The sequence below is a fragment of the Erythrolamprus reginae genome, chromosome 1, assembly GCF_031021105.1.
Source record: "Erythrolamprus reginae isolate rEryReg1 chromosome 1, rEryReg1.hap1, whole genome shotgun sequence".
Lineage (NCBI taxonomy): Eukaryota > Metazoa > Chordata > Lepidosauria > Squamata > Dipsadidae > Erythrolamprus > Erythrolamprus reginae.
Window position 1 is genome coordinate 52,793 of NC_091950.1, and position 20,631 is coordinate 73,423.

The 20,631-nt window shown below is 54.0% G+C and overlaps 1 protein-coding gene across 1 annotated transcript in view; it reads left to right on the plus strand.

Moving 5' to 3' along the window:
* Nucleotides 1-20,631, plus strand: part of LOC139158140 (inactive serine/threonine-protein kinase PLK5-like) — a 66,380-nt gene extending 45,749 nt beyond the window's left edge. The window contains exons 10-16 of the mRNA XM_070735558.1: nt 7,520-7,558; nt 8,728-8,950; nt 9,381-9,486; nt 15,891-15,914; nt 16,176-16,276; nt 16,374-16,453; nt 20,449-20,631. Coding sequence (XP_070591659.1) covers nt 7,520-7,558; nt 8,728-8,950; nt 9,381-9,486; nt 15,891-15,914; nt 16,176-16,276; nt 16,374-16,453; nt 20,449-20,631 — 756 coding nt within the window. The remainder of the gene's footprint in view (nt 1-7,519; nt 7,559-8,727; nt 8,951-9,380; nt 9,487-15,890; nt 15,915-16,175; nt 16,277-16,373; nt 16,454-20,448) is intronic.

Here is a 20,631-nt window from a genome sequence, read left to right on the forward strand (position 1 = left end):
GTTTTAAAGTCAGGCTGCATTTTGGAGTCAGGGGGGGGAATGAAGCGGCTGATACCCCCCCTCTCTCTCTGGTGGAAATCCAATCCAGTCAGTTTTAAAGTCAGGCTGCATTTTGGAGTCAGGGGGGGAATGAAGCGGCTGATACCCCCCCTCTCTCTCTGGTGGAAATCCAATCCAGTCAGTTTTAAAGTCAGGCTGCATTTTGGAGTCAGGGGGGGGAATGAAGCGGCTGAGACCCCACCCTCTCTCTCTGGTGAAAATCCAATCCAGTCAGTTTTAAAGTCAGGCTGCATTTTGGAGTCAGGGGGGGGAATGAAGCGGCTGATACCCCCCCTCTCTCTCTGGTGAAAATCCAATCCAGTCAGTTTTAAAGTCAGGCTGCATTTGGGAGTCAGGGGGGGGAATGAAGCGGCTGAGACCCCCCCCTCTCTCTGGTGGAAATCCAATCCAGTCAGTTTTAAAGTCACGCTGCATTTGGGAGTCAGGGGGGGGGAATGAAGCGGCTGATACCCCCCCTCTCTCTCTGGTGGAAATCCAATCCAGTCAGTTTTAAAGTCAGGCTGCATTTTGGAGTCAGGGGGGGGAATGAAGCGGCTGATACCCCCCCCTCTCTCTGGTGGAAATCCAATCCAGTCAGTTTTAAAGTCAGGCTGCATTTTGGAGTCAGGGGGGGGAATGAAGCGGCTGATACCCCCCCTCTCTCTCTGGTGGAAATCCAATCCAGTCAGTTTTAAAGTCAGGCTGCATTTTGGAGTCAGGGGGGGGAATGAAGCGGCTGATACCCCCCCTCTCTCTCTGGTGGAAATCCAATCCAGTCAGTTTTAAAGTCAGGCTGCATTTTGGAGTCAGGGGGGGGAATGAAGCGGCTGAGACCCCCCCTCTCTCTCTGGTGGAAATCCAATCCAGTCAGTTTTAAAGTCAGGCTGCATTTTGGAGTCAGGGGGGGGAATGAAGCGGCTGATACCCCCCCCTCTCTCTGGTGGAAATCTAATCCAGTCAGTTTTAAAGTCAGGCTGCATTTTGGAGTCAGGGGGGGGAATGAAGCGGCTGAGACCCCCCCCTCTCTCTGGTGGAAATCCAATCCAGTCAGTTTTAAAGTCACGCTGCATTTGGGAGTCAGGGGGGGGAATGAAGCGGCTGATACCCCCCCTCTCTCTCTGGTGGAAATCCAATCCAGTCAGTTTTAAAGTCAGGCTGCATTTTGGAGTCAGGGGGGGGGGAATGAAGCGGCTGAGACCCCCCCTCTCTCTGGTGGAAATCCAATCCAGTCAGTTTTAAAGTCAGGCTGCATTTTGGAGTCAGGGGGGGGAATGAAGCGGCTGAGACCCCCCCCCTCTCTCTGGTGGAAATCCAATCCAGTCAGTTTTAAAGTCACACCACATTAAGGAGTCAGGGGGGGAATGAAGCGGCTGATACCCCCCCCCTCTCTCTGGTGGAAATCCAATCCAGTCAGTTTTAAAGTCAGGCTGCATTTTGGAGTCAGGGGGGGGGAATGAAGCGGCTGATACCCCCCCCCCTCTCTCTGGTGGAAATCCAATCCAGTCAGTTTTAAAGTCACACCACATTTTGGAGTCAGGGGGGGGAATGAAGCGGCTGATACACCCCCCCTCTCTCTGGTGGAAATCCAATCCAGTCAGTTTTAAAGTCAGGCTGCATTTTGGAGTCAGGGGGGGGGAATGAAGCGGCTGAGACCCCCCCTCTCTCTCTGGTGGAAATCCAATCCAGTCAGTTTTAAAAGTCACGCTGCATTTGGGAGTCAGGGGGGGGGAATGAAGCGGCTGATACCCCCCCCCTCTCTGGTGGAAATCCAATCCAGTCAGTTTTAAAGTCAGGCTGCATTTTGGAGTCAGGGGGGGGAATGAAGCGGCTGATACCCCCCCCCTCTCTCTGGTGGAAATCCAATCCAGTCAGTTTTAAAGTCAGGCTGCATTTTGGAGTCAGGGGGGGGGAATGAAGCGGCTGAGACCCCCCCTCTCTCTCTGGTGGAAATCCAATCCAGTCAGTTTTAAAGTCAGGCTGCATTTGGGAGTCAGGGGGGGGAATGAAGCGGCTGAGACCCCCCCCTCTCTCTGGTGGAAATCCAATCCAGTCAGTTTTAAAGTCAGGCTGCATTTTGGAGTCAGGGGGGGGAATGAAGCGGCTGATACCCCCCCCTCTCTCTGGTGGAAATCCAATCCAGTCAGTTTTAAAGTCAGGCTGCATTTTTGAGTCAGGGGGGGGAATGAAGCGGCTGAGACCCCCCCCCTCTCTCTCTGGTGGAAATCCAATCCAGTCAGTTTTAAAGTCACGCTGCATTTTGGAGTCAGGGGGGGGAATGAAGCGGCTGAGACCCCCCCCCCTCTCTCTGGTGGAAATCCAATCCAGTCAGTTTTAAAGTCACGCTGCATTTTGGAGTCAGGGGGGGGGAATGAAGCGGCTGAGACCCCCTCTCTCTCTCTGGTGGAAATCCAATCCAGTCAGTTTTAAAGTCACGCTGCATTTTGGAGTCAGGGGGGGGAATGAAGCGGCTGAGACCCCCCCCTCTCTCTCTGGTGGAAATCCAATCCAGTCAGTTTTAAAGTCACGCTGCATTTGGGAGTCAGGGGGGGGAATGAAGCGGCTGAGACCCCCCCCCTCTCTCTGGTGGAAATCCAATCCAGTCAGTTTTAAAGTCACGCTGCATTTGGGAGTCAGGGGGGGGGGAATGAAGCGGCTGATACCCCCCCCTCTCTCTGGTGGAAATCCAATCCAGTCAGTTTTAAAGTCAGGCTGCATTTTGGAGTCAGGGGGGGGGAATGAAGCGGCTGAGACCCCCCCTCTCTCTCTGGTGGAAATCCAATCCAGTCAGTTTTAAAGTCACGCTGCATTTTGGAGTCAGGGGGGGGAATGAAGCGGCTGAGACCCCCCCTCTCTCTCTGGTGGAAATCCAATCCAGTCAGTTTTAAAGTCACGCTGCATTTTGGAGTCGGGGGGGGGAATGAAGCGGCTGAGACCCCCCCCTCTCTCTGGTGGAAATCCAATCCAGTCAGTTTTAAAGTCACGCTGCATTTTGGAGTCGGGGGGGGGGAATGAAGCGGCTGAGAACCCCCCCCTCTCTCTGGTGGAAATCCAATCCAGTCAGTTTTAAAGTCACGCTGCATTTTGGAGTCAGGGGGGGGAATGAAGCGGCTGAGACCCCCCCCCTCTCTCTGGTGGAAATCCAATCCAGTCAGTTTTAAAGTCATGCTGCATTTTGGAGTCAGGGGGGGGAATGAAGCGGCTGAGACCCCCCCCTCTCTGGTGGAAATCCAATCCAGTCAGTTTTAAAGTCACACCACATTTTGGAGTCAGAGGGGGGGGAATGAAGTGGCTGAGACCCCCCCCTCTCTCTGGTGGAAATCCAATCCAGTCATTTTTAAAGTCACGCTGCATTTTGGAGTCGGGGGGGAATGAAGCGGCTGAGACCCCCCCCTCTCTCTGGTGGAAATCCAATCCAGTCAGTTTTAAAGTCAGGCTGCATTTTGGAGTCAGGGGGGGGGAATGAAGCGGCTGAGACCCCCCCCTCTCTCTGGTGGAAATCCAATCCAGTCAGTTTTAAAGTCACGCTGCATTTTGGAGTCAGAGGGGGGGGAATGAAGTGGCTGAGACCCCCCCCCCCTCTCTCTGGTGGAAATCCAATCCAGTCAGTTTTAAAGTCAGGCTGCATTTTGGAGTCAGGGGAGGGAATGAAGCGGCTGAGACCCCCCCCCCTCTCTGGTGGAAATCCAATCCAGTCAGTTTTAAAGTCACACCACATTTTGGGGTCAGAGGGGGGGGAATGAAGTGGCTGAGACCCCCCCCCTCTCCGGTGGAAATCCAATCCAGTCAGTTTTAAAGTCACGCTGCATTTTGGAGTCAGGGGGGGGAATGAAGCGGCTGAGACCCCCCCCCTCTCTCTCTGGTGGAAATCCAATCCAGTCAGTTTTAAAGTCAGGCTGCATTTTGGAGTCAGGGGGGGGAATGAAGCGGCTGAGACCCCCCCTCTCTCTGGTGGAAATCCAATCCAGTCAGTTTTAAAGTCACGCTGCATTTTGGAGTCGGGGGGGGAATGAAGCGGCTAAGACCCCCCCCCCTCTCTCTGGTGGAAATCCAATCCAGTCAGTTTTAAAGTCACGCTGCATTTTGGAGTCGGGGGGGAATGAAGCGGCTGAGACCCCCCCCCCTCTCTCTGGTGGAAATCCAATCCAGTCAGTTTTAAAGTCACGCTGCATTTTGGAGTCAGGGGGGGAATGAAGCGGCTGAGACCCCCCCTCTCTCTCTGGTGGAAATCCAATCCAGTCAGTTTTAAAGTCACGCTGCATTTTGGAGTCGGGGGGGGAATGAAGCGGCTGAGACCCCCCCCTCTCTCTGGTGGAAATCCAATCCAGTCAGTTTTAAAGTCACGCTGCATTTTGGAGTCAGGGGTGGAATGAAGCGGGTGAGACCCCCCCTCTCTCTCTGGTGGAAATCCAATCCAGTCAGTTTTAAAGTCACGCTGCATTTTGGAGTCGGGGGGGGAATGAAGCGGCTGAGACCCCCCCTCTCTCTGGTGGAAATCCAATCCAGTCAGTTTTAAAGTCACGCTGCATTTTGGAGTCGGGGGGGAATGAAGCGGCTGAGAACCCCCCCCTCTCTCTGGTGGAAATCCAATCCAGTCAGTTTTAAAGTCACGCTGCATTTTGGAGTCAGGGGGGGGAATGAAGCGGCTGAGACCCCCCCCCTCTCTCTGGTGGAAATCCAATCCAGTCAGTTTTAAAGTCACGCTGCATTTTGGAGTCAGGGGGGGGAATGAAGCGGCTGAGACCCCCCCCTCTCTGGTGGAAATCCAATCCAGTCAGTTTTAAAATCACACCACATTTTGGAGTCAGAGGGGGGGGAATGAAGTGGCTGAGACCTCCCCCCTCTCTGGTGGAAATCCAATCCAGTCAGTTTTAAAGTCACGCTGCATTTTGGAGTCGGGGGGAATGAAGCGGCTGAGACCCCCCCTCTCTCTGGTGGAAATCCAATCCAGTCAGTTTTAAAGTCAGGCTGCATTTTGGAGTCAGGGGGGGGGAATGAAGCGGCTGAGACCCCCCCCTCTCTCTGGTGGAAATCCAATCCAGTCAGTTTTAAAGTCAGGCTGCATTTTGGAGTCAGGGGGGGGAATGAAGCGGCTGAGACCCCCCCTCTCTCTCTGGTGGAAATCCAATCCAGTCAGTTTTAAAGTCACACCACATTTTGGAGTCAGAGGGGGGGGAATGAAGTGGCTGAGACCCCCCCTCTCTCTGGTGGAAATCCAATCCAGTCAGTTTTAAAGTCAGGCTGCATTTTGGAGTCAGGGGAGGGAATGAAGCGGCTGAGACCCCCCCCCTCTCTGGTGGAAATCCAATCCAGTCAGTTTTAAAGTCACACCACATTTTGGGGTAGAGGGGTGGGAATGAAGTGGCTGAGACCCCCCCCTCTCTGGTGGAAATCCAATCCAGTCAGTTTTAAAGTCAGGCTGCATTTTGGAGTCAGGGGGGGGAATGAAGCGGCTGAGACCCCCCCCTCTCTCTCTGGTGGAAATCCAATCCAGTCAGTTTTAAAGTCAGGCTGCATTTTGGAGTTAGGGGGGGGAATGAAGCGGCTGAGACCCCCCCCCTCTCTCTGGTGGAAATCCAATCCAGTCAGTTTTAAAGTCACGCTGCATTTTGGAGTCGGGGGGGGAATGAAGCGGCTAAGACCCCCCCTCTCTCTGGTGGAAATCCAATCCAGTCAGTTTTAAAGTCACGCTGCATTTTGGAGTCGGGGGGGAATGAAGCGGCTGAGACCCCCCCCCTCTCTCTGGTGGAAATCCAATCCAGTCAGTTTTAAAGTCACGCTGCATTTTGGAGTCAGGGGGGGAATGAAGCGGCTGAGACCCCCCCCTCTCTGGTGGAAATCCAATCCAGTCAGTTTTAAAGTCAGGCTGCATTTTGGAGTCAGGGGGGGGGAATGAAGCGGCTGAGACCCCCCCTCTCTCTGGTGGAAATCCAATCCAGTCAGTTTTAAAGTCACGCTGCATTTTGGAGTCGGGGGGGGAATGAAGCGGCTGAGACCCCCCCCCTCTCTCTCTGGTGGAAATCCAATCCAGTCAGTTTTAAAGTCACGCTGCATTTTGGAATCAGGGGGGGGAATGAAGCGGCTGAGACCCCCCCCTCTCTCTGGTGGAAATCCAATCCAGTCAGTTTTAAAGTCACGCTGCATTTTGGAGTCGGGGGGGGGGGGGGAATGAAGCGGCTGAGACCCCCCCCTCTCTCTCTGGTGGAAATCCAATCCAGTCAGTTTTAAAGTCACGCTGCATTTTGGAGTCAGGGGGGGGAATGAAGCGGCTGAGACCCCCCCCTCTCTCTGGTGGAAATCCAATCCAGTCAGTTTTAAAGTCACGCTGCATTTTGGAGTCGGGGGGGAATGAAGCGGCTGAGACCCCCCCCTCTCTCTGGTGGAAATCCAATCCAGTCAGTTTTAAAGTCACGCTGCATTTTGGAGTCGGGGGGGGGAATGAAGCGGCTGAGACCCCCCCTCTCTCTCTGGTGGAAATCCAATCCAGTCAGTTTTAAAGTCAGGCTGCATTTTGGAGTCAGGGGGGGGAATGAAGCGGCTGAGACCCCCCCCTCTCTCTGGTGGAAATCCAATCCAGTCAGTTTTAAAGTCAGGCTGCATTTTGGAGTCAGGGGGGAAATGAAGCGGCTGAGACCCCCCCCTCTCTCTGGTGGAAATCCAATCCAGTCAGTTTTAAAGTCAGGCTGCATTTTGGAGTCAGGGGGGGGAATGAAGCGGCTGAGACCCCCCCTCTCTCTGGTGGAAATCCAATCCAGTCAGTTTTAAAGTCACGCTGCATTTTGGAGTCAGGGGGGGGAATGAAGCGGCTGAGACCCCCCCTCTCTCTCTGTTGGAAATCCAATCCAGTCAGTTTTAAAGTCAGGCTGCATTTTGGAGTCAGGGGGGGGGAATGAAGCGGCTGAGACCCCCCCCTCTCTCTGGTGGAAATCCAATCCAGTCAGTTTTAAAGTCAGGCTGCATTTTGGAGTCAGGGGGGGGAATGAAGCGGCTGAGACCCCCCCTCTCTCTGGTGGAAATCCAATCCAGTCAGTTTTAAAGTCAGGCTGCATTTTGGAGTCAGGGGGGGGAATGAAGCGGCTGAGACCCCCCCCCTCTCTCTGGTGGAAATCCAATCCAGTCAGTTTTAAAGTCACGCTGCATTTTGGAGTCGGGGGGGGGAATGAGGCGGCTGAGACCCCCCCCCTCTCTCTGGTGGAAATCCAATCCAGTCAGTTTTAAAGTCACGCTGCATTTTGGAGTCAGGGGGGGGGAATGAAGCGGCTGAGACCCCCCCCTCTCCCTGGTGGAAATCGAATCCAGTCAGTTTTAAAGTCAGGCTGCATTTTGGAGTCGGAACAAATGATCAACGTCTGGTCACTTTATTCTAATTGCCAATTCCAGCGCAGAGGTCAGACCTCCGCGCTGGAATTGGAAATTTGGGCAGACGTCTGAAATCTCCTGCGCTATAGCGCACAACTCACGTTACAGGGAACACTGCCCCCAGCTGCAAGGAGTGGGACCTGTTGTGGCCCCTCCCCACTTGGTAAGAAAGCCCCCCTTCCCCCGGCTGTATCAGGGTCTTCTCCAGAGCCACAACTGGGGGGGGGGCTGGGGAGCTCATGGTTGGGGTGAGTGTTCAGGGGACTCTCCCCCATTGGACGCCCCTCCCCTCCTTTGCTCTCCTTCCCTTCCCTGCTGGTGTGTCTGCTGGTGCGATGTCCCTGCCCCCCCCGCCCCCCCCCTGTGCCTGTTCTGCCGGGCTCTCTGATAGGAGCCTCCTGAAAATTCAAGGATACAAATTTCAAACACACACGCACACACACACACACACACGTTTGAAAATTCAAAGCAATGTTCTTTCTCACAAAAGTCAAAATAAACAAAGCACTTTTTGTATTGCAAAGAGCACTCTTCCCAAAACAACCAGGGAGTCTGTACACTTTCCCTTAAGTGGTCATTAAGTACTTAGCCAGCAGCTGTGAAGAAACTTCACACCCCTTCTTCTTCCAATGAGGTGAGACACACACACACACACACATACACACGTTGCTCTGCTTTGGTTTCAAAGGCGTGAAAAGGCAACAATGTCCAGCAACACAAGATTCCTGACGAACTCCGATCAGATACTCTTCCACAACGGCCAAACCCACATGCTGCTATTTATAGCAGCAGCCCTAATTACTGGAGCCCCACACAAACACAGGTGGCCTCCCCTATTTCCTGTAATATGTCCTTACTTGGTCCCTTCTACGCATAATTCTGCTCTTGCGTGGGTCCAAAACGTCATCATCTGAATCAACGGAAGATAAGGGAGATTGACTGCCTGGGCTGTGTGCCAAGCCCTCCTCTGCCGAGTCACTCCCATCTTCTTCTTCGTCCGAGGAAACTAAACTCTGAACTGATTCTGTCGGCAATAACACAGGCCTGGGACACGTTGGATTTCCCCCTCCCCCCCTGGGGCAGGAGCTGGGCCAGAACCAACGACAACAGTGCCCGAAGCCCTTTGGTCTCCCCAGTCTTCCCGTCTACCAACCGGGACCAACAGCAGGGCCCCCTTTGACACCCCCCGCCAGGGCCCCAGTCGGGTGCGTGGGTGCGCGTGTCCCCCCCTCCAGAGCGTCTCCCTCCTCCTCCTCCCAGAAGCCACAGCTGGAGGGTGGGCACCTAGCTTGGGGGGACTCACCAGTTGCGCTCATGTTGGGCCCCCCCCAGAGCTTGAAGGAAGGAGCCACGGAGGAGTCCGGCTGCCCCTCCCCCCTCTTGCTCCAAAGGGGCTCCCTGAAGGTGGGGGGGGGAAGCATGCAACCCCCCACACACATTGCTGTTTCCTCTCCCTCCCTCCCCCCCTCTCTGGCAGATGCCACCTGGGGCCCCGGCACAGTGCTGGAGAGCGTGGAACGAAGGCTGTGCCGCTGCTTGCAGGTGACCCCCCTGCGTAAGGCTGCTGCCTGCCCCCCAATCTCCCCAGGGTCTGCCTTGGTCCCCTCTTCTGCCTCCCTCGGAGCTTCCCCCCCTCCGGCCCCGTTGTGCCAGCTCCCCTCCCTTGCGTGGTGTCCTCTGGCTGTCCTGGGGGAGGGGGAGAGACTCCTCTGCCCCTGCCCCCCCGAGAAGGACCCGAAGACCTGGCTGCTGTCTGGGGGCTGAGGGGCAGGAAGGGGGCTTGCCCGCCAAGGTCGTTTTATATGGCACAGATAAACCTGCCCCTCGCAGAAGGGGTGGCCGGGCACTGGGCCGGGGGGGGGGGCAGAGTGTTTTCTCACTGTGTGGGGCCTTGGAGGGCTGGAAGCGTGAAAGGGGCCGGGGGGGGTGAGCAGGGGGTGCTGCTCCATCCGGCTGGGGCTGAGCAGGGGGCCCTCCCTCTGCAGTGGAAGAGCTGCCCGGAGGCCTGAGCGGTGCCAGCCCTGCCCTCGTGGCCACCAAGTGGGTGGACTACTCCAAGAAGTCCGGCTTCGGCTACCTGCCGTCTGACGGGTTGATGGGACCCACTAGAGGACGACACCCCGCCAGAGAACGCAAAATCCCGCAGATAAATCACTGGCTTAAAGGATGGTGTCGCCATAAGAACTTTGGCTTCCTCGACCATGGCCTGCACTATCTCCAAGAAGGGCTTCTAGCAAGCGACGGGCTACACCTCACTAGAGCGGGGAAGAACCTCCTGGGCAACCGACTAGCCCAACTCATCAGGAGGGCTTTAAACTAGCTCTGAGAGGGGAGGGTGACCAAACTATACGACAAAACACTGGACAAAACAAGGAAGGGGAACGGGACAAGCCTACAAACAAACCTGAGAATAAAAAATTTCTACCTGCAAACAAACACAAACATCTAAAATGCCTGTACACGAACGCACAAAGCTTGGGAAACAAACAGGATGAACTGGAATTATCAATACACGAGGGCCAATATGATCTAATTGGAATCACAGAAACCTGGTGGGACGAAACACACGCCTGGAACACACAGATAATGGGTTACAACCTCTTCAAGAAGAACAGGTCAAACAAGAAAGGAGGAGGTGTTGCACTATACATCAAAGACCACTACACTGCCACAGAACTACATCCAACCAAAGATGATAACCCCCTAGAAATCATATGGGTCAACATAAAAGAAAAAAAGAGCAACACCACAATTGGAGTATACTACAGACCACCCAATCAAACAGACACAATGGACGACCTCTTCACATGCCAACTAACAGACATATGCAACAAACACAGCACGACAATAATGGGGGACTTCAACTACCCAGACATCAACTGGAAAACTAACTCAGCACCAAGCGGAAAATCTGCCAAATTTCTTTCCAGTCTAGCTGACAACTTTCTAAGCCAAAAAGTTGAAACAGGAACCAGAGGGAATGCTATATTAGACCTAATACTAACAAACAGGGAAGAAACAATAGAGGGAACAGAAGAAGAAGGGAAACTGGGAGAGAGCGACCACGTCATCCTCAAATTCAACATAGTGCAATCACTAGCTACTATACCCAACACCACCACAGTCCCAGACTTCAGAAAAGCGGACTTTAACAAGCTCAGAGCGAACCTTGAACAATGCCCCTGGAACGAACTCTTAGAAGGAAAAACCACTCAGGAAGCCTGGGCGATCCTAAAAAACAGCATCATAGACGCCCAAAACAACGCAATCCCCATGAAAAGGAAAAACGGGAAAACCAAAACTAAACCTGCATGGCTAAACAAAGCCCTCGCAGATGACATAAAAGGAAAAAAAGCTAAGTACAAACAATGGAAAGAAGGACTCATAACCAAAGCGGAATATCAGCAAACAGCCAGTTCCTGCAAACAAAAAATAAAAACAGCAAAGGCACAATATGAACAACACCTTGCAGCGGAAGTCAAAGACAACAAAAAAAGATTCTTCCAACACATCAACAATAAGAAGAAAATCAAAGAAACAATCGTCACACTAAAAAACGAAGAGGGTAGAGAAATCACAGACAGCAATGACCAAGCACAGCTACTCAACGCCTACTTTGCATCAGTCTTCACACAAAAGGGAACCTCCCTCCAACCAATCTGCAATTTAACTGCAACAAACTGCCCCAGAACTGAACTCAACATAGACAAAAGCACAGTGAGGGACTACCTGAGGGAACTCAACGAATACAAATCACCAGGGCCAGACGGACTTCACCCCAAAGTCCTAAAAGAATTGGCAGACACCATAGCGGAACCACTCCTCCTCATCTACCAAATATCCTGGATCACTGGAGACCTACCGGAAGACTGGAAGCGAGCTGACGTAGTCCCCATCCACAAAAAAGGCAAAAAGACCGACCCAGGTAACTACAGACCAATCAGTCTGACCTCTATACCTGGAAAAATACTGGAGAAAATAATCAAAAAACAACTTACCCACTTCCTAGAAACAAACAAGATCATATCCAATAGCCAGCACGGATTCATCAGAAACAAATCATGCCAAACCAATCTCATATCATTTTTCAACACCATAACCAAGTCAGTTGACCAACGCAACTCAGTGGACCTCATATACTTGGACTTCAGTAAGGCTTTCGATAAAGTCGACCACAATCTCCTAATCCACAAACTAGAAAAAAATGGAGTAGACTACTACACATGTAGGTGGATAAACAGTTGGCTGACCAACCGCACCCAACGAGTTGTCCTCAACGGCACCAAATCCACATGGAAAAAAGTAGACAGTGGAGTACCACAGGGCTCTGTCCTGGGTCCTGTACTCTTTAACAGCTTCATCAACGACCTGGACAAGGGAATAAAAGGGGAACTAATAAAATTTGCAGATGACACCAAGCTGGCGGGGGTAGCCAACACCCTTGAGGACATGCTCAGAGTACAAGAAGACCTAGACAGACTATCACAGTGGGCCCATACCAACAAAATGAGGTTCAACACCGACAAATGCAGAGTCCTCCACCTCGGCAAAAAGAACCCTAGACATACATACAGCCTGGGAGATACCCCACTCAGCAGTAGTGACTGCGAAAGAGATCTTGGAGTCTTGGTGGACAATCAACTAAACATGAGTCAGCAATGTGCAGCAGCAGCCAAAAAAGCCAACTCAATCCTAAGCTGCATCAACAGAGGAATACGCTCCAAGACCAGGGAAGTACTAATACCACTCCACTATGCCCTGGTCAGACCCCACCTGGAGTACTGCATCCAATTTTGGTCGCCTCACTACAAAAAAGACATCGAAACTCTGGAGAAGGTGCAAAAAAGAGCAACCAAAATGATTAGGGGACTCGAAACCAAGACTTACGAAGAGAGATGGAGAGAACTGGGCATGGACAGCCTAGAAAAAAGAAGGTCTAGAGGGGACATGATAGCAGTTTACAGATACTTGAGGGGTTGCCACGGTGAGGAGGGGGTCTCTTTATTCCCCAGGGCACCAGAGGGCCGGACGAGGAACAATGGTTGGAAGCTGACCAAGGAGAGATTCAACCTGGAAATAAGGAAGAACTTCCTGACGGTCAGAGCGATCAACCAATGGAACTGCCTGCCAGGGGAGGTGGTGAACTCCCCAACTCTGGACACCTTCAAGAGGAGATTGGACTGTCATTTGGCTGGGGTGCTGTAGGGTTTCCTGCTCAGGCAGGGGGTTGGACTCGATGACCTAACGGTCCCTTTCAACTCTATTAATAAATAAATAAATAAGGTTTAGGTTAGGTTTATTGGATTTATATGCCGCCCCTCTCCGCAAACTCGGGGCGGCTCACAACAATAATAAAAAACAGTACAGTACACAATACCAAATCCAATGCCCACCCACCCAGTTCCAATTTAAATTAATAATCTCATAAAAAACAGTATATATAAAAAACAGGCATACAGTCAATCAATCAACAAAACAACATGGGCAAGGGGGAGGTGTTTTAGTTCCCCCATGCCTGACGGCAAAGGTGGGTCTTAAGGAGTTTACGAAAGGCAGGGAGGGTGGGGGCAATCCTAATCTCAGGGGGGAGCTGGTTCCAGAGGGTCGGGGCCCCCACAGAGAAGGCTCTTCCCCTGGGTCCCGCCAGATGACATTGTTTAGTCAACGGGACCCGGAGAAGGCCAACTCTGTGGGACCTAACCGGTCGCTGGGATTCGTGCGGCAGGAGGCGGTCCCGAAGATATTCTGGTCCGGTGCCATGAAGGGCTTTATAGGTCATAACCAACACTTTGAATTGTGACCGGAAACTGATCGGCAGCCAATGCAGACTGCGGAGTGTTGCAGTGATATGGGCATATTTAGAGGAGCCCATGATAGCTCTCGCAGCTGCATTCTGCACGATCTGAAGTTTCCGAACACTTTTCAAAGGTAGCCCCATGTAGAGAGCGTTACAGTAGTCGAGCCTTGAGGTGATGAGGGCATGAGTGACTGTGAGCAATGACTCCCGGTCCAAATAGGGCCGCAACTGGCGCACCAGGCGAACCTGGGCAAACACCCCCCTCGCCACAGCTGAAAGGTGTTTTTCTAATGTGAGCTGTGGATCGAGGAGGATGCCCAAGTTGCGGACCCTCTCTGAGGGGGTCAATAATTCCCCCCCCAGGGTAATGGACGGACAGATAGAATTGTCCTTGGGAGGCAAAACCCACAGCCACTCCGTCTTGTCTGGGTTGAGTTTGAGTTTGTTGACACCCATCCAGGCCCCAACAGCCTCCAGGCACCGGCACATCACTTCCACTGCTTCGTTGACTGGACATGGGGTGGAGATGTACAACTGGGTATCATCGGCATATTGATGATACCTCACCCCATGCCCTTGGATGATCTCACCCAGCGGTTTCATGTAGATATTAAATAGCAGGGGGGAGAGGACCGACCCCTGAGGCACCCCACAAGGGAGAAACCTCGGGGTCGACCTCTGACCCCCCACTAACACCGACTGCGACCGACCGGAGAGGTAGGAGGAGAACCACTGAAGAACAGTGCCTCCCACTCCCAACCCCTCCAGCCGGCGCAGAAGGATACCATGGTGGATGGTATCGAAAGCCGCTGAGAGGTCAAGGAGCACCAGGACAGAGGACAAGCCCCTGTCCCGGGCCCGCCAGAGATCATCCATCAACGCGACCAAAGCGGTTTCCGTGCTGTAGCCGGGCCTGAATCCAGACTGCTGAGGACCTAGATAATCGGCTTCATCCAAGGACCGCTGGAGTTGAAGTGCCACCACCTTCTCGACAACCTTCCCCATAAAGGGAAGGTTGGAGACTGGACGGTAGTTATTAAGCACTGCTGGGTCCAGGGAAGGCTTCTTGAGGAGGGGGCGCACAACCGCCTCCTTATAAAGTGGCAGAAAGGACCCCCTCCCCAAGGAGGCGTTGACAATCTCCTGGACCCAGCTCCGTGTCACCCCTCGACTGGCCGAAACCAGCCAAGAGTGACACGGATCCAGTAAACAGGTGGCGGAACTCACAGCTCCAATGGCCTTGTCCACTTCATCAGGTGTCACCAAGTCAAACCCCTCCCAGACAGATGGACAAAGACGTTTAGCCCCAGTCACCTCGACTGACTCATTGTCAGTCGACTCTGTTTCACAATTGGAGTCGAGGTCCGCTCGGATCGGGCGATTTTATCAGCGAAAAACGTGTTAAAATCCTCAGCACTACTCTGCAAGGGCTCCCCAACTCCCCTCTGATTAAGAAGGGAGCGGGTTACCCTAAACAGAGCGGCCGGGCGGGATTCCGCTGATGCAATCAAGGCGGCATGATACGCGCATCTTGCCTCCTTGAGCGCCACTTTGTAAGTCTTAATATGAGCTCTTACAAGTGTTCGATCGGATTCGGACTTACTCTTCCTCCATCGCTTCTCCAGATGTCTCTTCTGGCGCTTCAACACCCGGAGCTCCTCGTTGAACCATGGAGCTCTACGGGGTCTAGTGCCACAGAGAGGTCGCAACGGCGCAATCCGGTCAAGAGCCTCCCCTGCAGCCTTGTTCCAGGCCTCAGCAAGAGACTCTGCCGAACTGTGGACAAGTGTATCTGGAATAACCCCAAGTGCCATCTGGAAACCTTCTGGATCCATCAGGCATCTGGGGTGGACCCTCCTAATTGGTTCCGCCTCCCTGCGGGGAAGGATTGGAGCCAGGAAGTTAAGCCGCAGTAGGAAATGATCTGACCACGACAAAGGCAATGCTTCTAAGCCCCTTAATCTCAGATCATTACTCAGTTGCTCAGAGAGGAATATCATATCGGGTGCGTGTCCACCCTTGTGAGTCGGACCCTGAACTACTTGAGTCAGGTCCATGGCTGTCATGGTGGCCATGAACTCCTGTGCCAGTCCAGAGGAACCGCCGAGCGACGGCAGGTTGAAGTCCCCCAGGACGATAAGTCCGGGGAACTCCACCGCCAGCCCGGCCACCTCCTTGAGCAGGACAGGCAGGGCTGTTGACACGCAGCTGGGAGGCAGGTACGTGAGTAACAAGCCCACCTGAACCCCTAAGTCCAACTTCACCAGGAGGGACTCGCAACCCGCAACCTCTGGAGCAATGAGCCTACGCAGGCCAAGACTCTCCCTGGCTATAATAGCCACTCCTCCCCCCCTTTCCTGGGGTCGAGGTTGGTGCCATACCCAAAACCCAGCTGGGCAAATTTCAGAGAGAGGAACTCCTCCCTCCGGGCCCAGCCAGGTTTCGGTCACACAAGCCAGGTCGGCTTCCTCATCCAGGATCAGATCCCAGATGAGGAGAGCTTTATTTACCACCGACCTGGCATTGAGTAGCAACAACTTGAGCCCAGGGCCAGAATTACACTCATCACCAGTGCCTTGAGTTAAGCTCATGGAGCCTGAAGAAGGGATCGCTACTAAGCAGCGATTCCTCCTTCCCCTGGAACGGCTAGCTCCATGGCTTCCGCCATACCTGCCTCTCCCCAGCATAAATAAATAAACATGGCCTTCTGCCCCCAGCACCAGTGAGTGCCCCTTTCGTCAGCCAGGCACCACCATGCCAGGTCTGCTGTGGCTGGGGGCAAAGAGGGCCCAGCCCCACGGTGGGTGGGGGTGGGCAGGCGGGCAGGGCGGACCCGGTCGTGGTCCTGGGGAGGGGAGGGGTCCCCCGGGGCTTTGGAGACCCTGCCTGGCCTCTCCTTTCTGCAGCTGCTCCAGCAAGGGCCCTTCCAGGTTCCCGCCTCCCCCCCTTTGGCCATGCCCCTCCTTTGTTCCCTCCCCCCCAGGCACATCTGCTACCACAGTGAGGTGGGGAAGGCCGAGTCCTTTGGGTGTCGAGAGGTCCTTCACTTCTTCACCCAGTACATGCAGAGGCGGCTGCAGGAGGTGAGATGCTGGGGAGGGGGCAGCAGAGGACGGGTCAGCCGAGAGAGGGGGGGCTGTGGGGCCCCCTCTTCCCTCTGCTGACCCAGCCTCTTTTGCCAGGGGGCCACACCAGACCAGGCCTGGCAGACCAGCGAGGGTCCTGGCCCTCCTGATGCTCTTCAGCAACCGCACCCTCCAGGTAAGCGGAGGCGTCCCCTCCCCCCCTGCAGTGGGCCAGCCCTCCCCCACCCAAAAGGGAGAGGAAGGCCAGCAAAGGAGACCCCTGAAGCAGCCGGCTCCCCAGCCCCAATCCTGACCCCTCCCCCCCAGAGGGTTGGCCTGTGGGGACAATGCTCAGGCACAAAGTAGACCCCGTAGGGCTCCTTGGCTGACCGAGGAACTCCGGGGGATGGAGCACCAGAAGAGACGTCTGCAGACGGGTTGGAGGAGAAGCAAATCTGAATCTGACCAAAGACTTGTAAGTAGTGTTGGGCGAACCGAACCTGCACAATTCAGGTCCGTACCGAATTTTGCAGTGTTTGGCATACCGGACCCAAACCTGAATTTTTAAAAACATTCATGCTCCGGTTGGGCGTTCATGCCGAGCACCGTGAAACGCCACTGCCTCCTGCTCATCTGCTGAGAAGAGGAGGAGGAGCCGGGCACCGGTGGCGGCGGAGGAAGGCGAACACCGGGGAGCTGTCGGCCAGTCAGGAGGCTGGGAGGGAGGCACAAAAATCCCACAAAGAGATTCCGGGGGCGGAGCTTTGATGTCACGTATACCGGCAGGTTGCTAAGGACGCTAAGCCGATCACTTCCTGGATTCCATCTTCCCTCCATTATTTTAGTACCGCCCCCAGAATCCAGGAAGTCATCACCTTGGCATCCTTAGCAACCTGCTGATATACGTGACGTCAAAGCTCCGCCCCCGGAATCCCATCATTTTTTATTTTTACGGATTTTTTATTTTTATTTATTTTTATTTTTACGAAAAAGGAATCCGCAGCGGTGCTGCAAGAAAAGGAGGGTCTTTTCATGTAAAAATAATTTAAAAAAATTTTATGTGAAAGGACCTCCCTTTGCTTGCGGCACCACAAGCAAAAGGAGCTGGGGAATCCCACGAAGAGATTCCGGGGGCGGAGCTTTGACATCACGTATAAGGACGCCGAGGTGATCACTTCCTGGATTCCGGGGGCAGCCCCTTGGCGTCCTTAGCAACCTGACAGTATAGGTGATGTCAAAGCTCCGCCCCCGGAACCTCTTCGTGGGATTCCTCAGCTCCTTTTGCTGGTGGCGCCGGAAGCAAGGGAGGTCTTTTCATGCAAAAAAAAATAAAAAATCATGAAAGGACGCTGCAGTGGCGCCGCAAACAAAGGGAGGTCCTTTCACGTAAAAATATTTTTATTTTTACATGAAAAGACCTCCCTTTGCTTGCGGTGCTGCTGCGGCGTCCTTTTTCATAAAAATAAAAATAAATAAAAATAAAAAATCCGTAAAAATAAAAAATGATAGGATTCTGGGGGCGGAGCTTTGATGTCACAGAGCATTTGGAGTTCGGGTTCGGTTTGGGTTCAGCCGAACTTTGCGTGAAGTTCGTCCGAACTCGCCGAACCCGAACACTGTTGGGTTCACCCATCACTACTTGTAAGAGCTGAGATTGAGACTGAGCAGGTGGCGCTCAAGGCGGCAAGATGCGCGTGTCATGTCGCCTTGACTGCAGCCGCGGAATCCGCCCAGCCGCCCTGTTCAGGGTGACCCGCTCCCTCCTTAAACGGTTGTGTGTGTGTTGACGATCCCTTGCAGGGTAGTGCTGAGGACTTTAATAGGTTTTTCGCGGATAAAATCACTCAGATCTGGAGAGGTCTTGACTGGAATGCAGTGTTGGTTGACAAGTCAGTCGAGGTGTGACGGGGCCCATCTTAGTCCTGTTGTGCAGGAGGAGTCTGACCTGGTGACACCTGGTGAAGTGGTCAAGGCCATGGGAGCTGTGAGCTCCGCCACCTGTTTATTGGACCCGTGTCCCTCAAGGATGGCCTCAACCATCTTCTTTGAGGGAGAGGACCTCAACAGTCAGGGTTCAGGCCTGGCTACAGCACAGAAACAGTTTTGGTTGCGCTGACGGACGATCTCTGGCGGGCCCGGGATCGGAGTCAATCCTCTATCCTGGTGCTACTTGACTTCTCAGCAGCTTTCAATATCAACAACCATGGTATCCTTCTGCGCCAGCTGGAGGAGTTAGGAGTGAGGGGGCACCGTTTTACAGTGGTTGACCTCCTACCTCTCCAGTTGGTCAAAGTCGGTGTTGACGGGGGTTCAGAGGTTGACTCCTAGGTCCCTCCTTTGTGGGGTTCCTCAGGGGTCAGTCCTCTCCCCCCTGCTGTTTAATATCTACATGAAACCGCTGGGTGAGATCATTCGAGGACATGGGGTGAGGCACCATTAGTTTGCTGATGACACTCTATCACGCTATACATCTCCACCCCGTCTCCACTCAGCGAAGCAGTGGAGATGATGTGCTGGTGTGTCTGGAGGCTATCGGGGTCTGGACAGGTGTTAACAGGCTCAGACCCCTCCCTGACAGGACAGAGTGGCTGTGGGTTATGCCTCCCAGGAATACCTTCATATCGCTGGGGGGGGGGACATGACTTTTGACCCCCTCAGAGGGAGTCCTCATCCTCCTCGATCCACAGCTCACGTTAGAGAACCATCTTTCGCCTATGGAGAGGAGGGCGTTTGCCCAGGTTCACCTGGTGCACCAGTTGCGGCCTTATTTGCACAGGGAGTCTGTGCTCACCGTCACTCACGCCCTCATCACCTCGAGGGTTGACTACTGCAACGCTCTCTACATGGGGCTGCCTCTGAAGACTGTTCGGAGCCTGCAGGGAGCACAGAACGCAGCCACGGGCCTCTCGAGATGGGCCCATGTCAGCACAGCACTCCGCCAGCTGCAACGGCGACCGATTCTTGATTTATTAGATTTCCATGCCGCCCTTCGCGAGGTGACTCTGAACCTGATCCAAAGTGTTGGTTATGACCTATAAAGCCCTATGTGGCATTGGACCAGAACACTTGCGGGACCGCCTCCTACTGCATGAATCCCAGCCACTGGTCGGCCTTCTCCAGGTCCTGTCAGCCAGACCATGCTGCCTGGCGGGGCCTGAGGGCAGAGCCTTCTCTGTGGGGGCCCAGGCCCTTTGGAACAAGCTCCTCCCAGAGATTTGCACTGCCCCCACCCTCCCTGCCTTCTGCAATGCTTTAAAGACCCACCTTTGCCAGCACGCCTGGGCCCATCGGAAATTTTTTCCCTTGCCCCCTTCCCCCCCATGATGTCTGAATCAGCTGGGTTGGTTTTTTAGCTGTAATTTTATATAGATTTCTGTCGTGTTTGTGTGTGTGTGTATTACTTGTTGTAAGCCATAGAAATCACTCAGTCAAACAAACGAATGAATAAGAATCAGAAGAGGCCAACCGTGGGGGGGGGGGGCAGCTGATGCCGCTGCAGCCTCTGGGCCTCCCTCCCATCCCCGGAAGAGGCCGGCAGGCGTGGGGCCCTTCCCAGGGGGCCGGGCGGCCGGCTTTATTTGTTTATTCTGCCCAATGCACAATAACACACAACGAAGGCAGTAGAGGAAAGCTTCAAGTAAAATACATTAGAGAAAGAAAGAGGAGAGGGTCAACCCTGGACAAGGGGGGGGAGAAGGTTGGCGGTTGGGGGTCCCACACTTTGACCACTCTTATTTCTAAAGTCGTATTTTTTACAGTCAAGTTTGAAGCGGTTAATATTAAGCTTGAATCTGTTGTGTTGTTGCGAGGGGGGTCGGGGGTGGGGGAGGGGGCTTTCCATGGCTCCGTCCCTCTGAGGCTCTGCTGGGCTCACGGAAGGGGAAGGGGCCGCCGGGGTCTGGATGGATGTGGTCAGTCCCAACCTCCCAGTTCCTGGGATCTGGCGGCTGTGAGTGCGTTGAGTCGGGACGGTGGCAGAATGGAGCCGAGGAGGATCCAAACGTGGCAACCCCCCCAACGCCCCCCACACAAAGGGGCATTTAAAGGGCCAGCGTCCTTGGCCGCTGCTTCCTAACCTTCAACGCCAAGGGGTGGGACAAGCGTAGACGGCCGCCCTGGCATGGAGAGAGAGCCTTGCCTAGTGGGCGGAGGACGGTGCCCAATTCTGCCGCTGCCCCTCGTGTCTCCCAGGTAAATTTCTACCACGACCACACCAAGACCCTGCTCAGCCGCTCGGCCGAGGACCTCCTGACCTTCGTGGACCGCCAGCGTTGCAGCACCGCCTTCCCTCTGGGCACCCTTGCGCAACAGGGCTGGACGCTGCCCCTGTGCGAGTGCGCCCACTACGCCCTGCACTTGTTGAGCTGCCTCTAG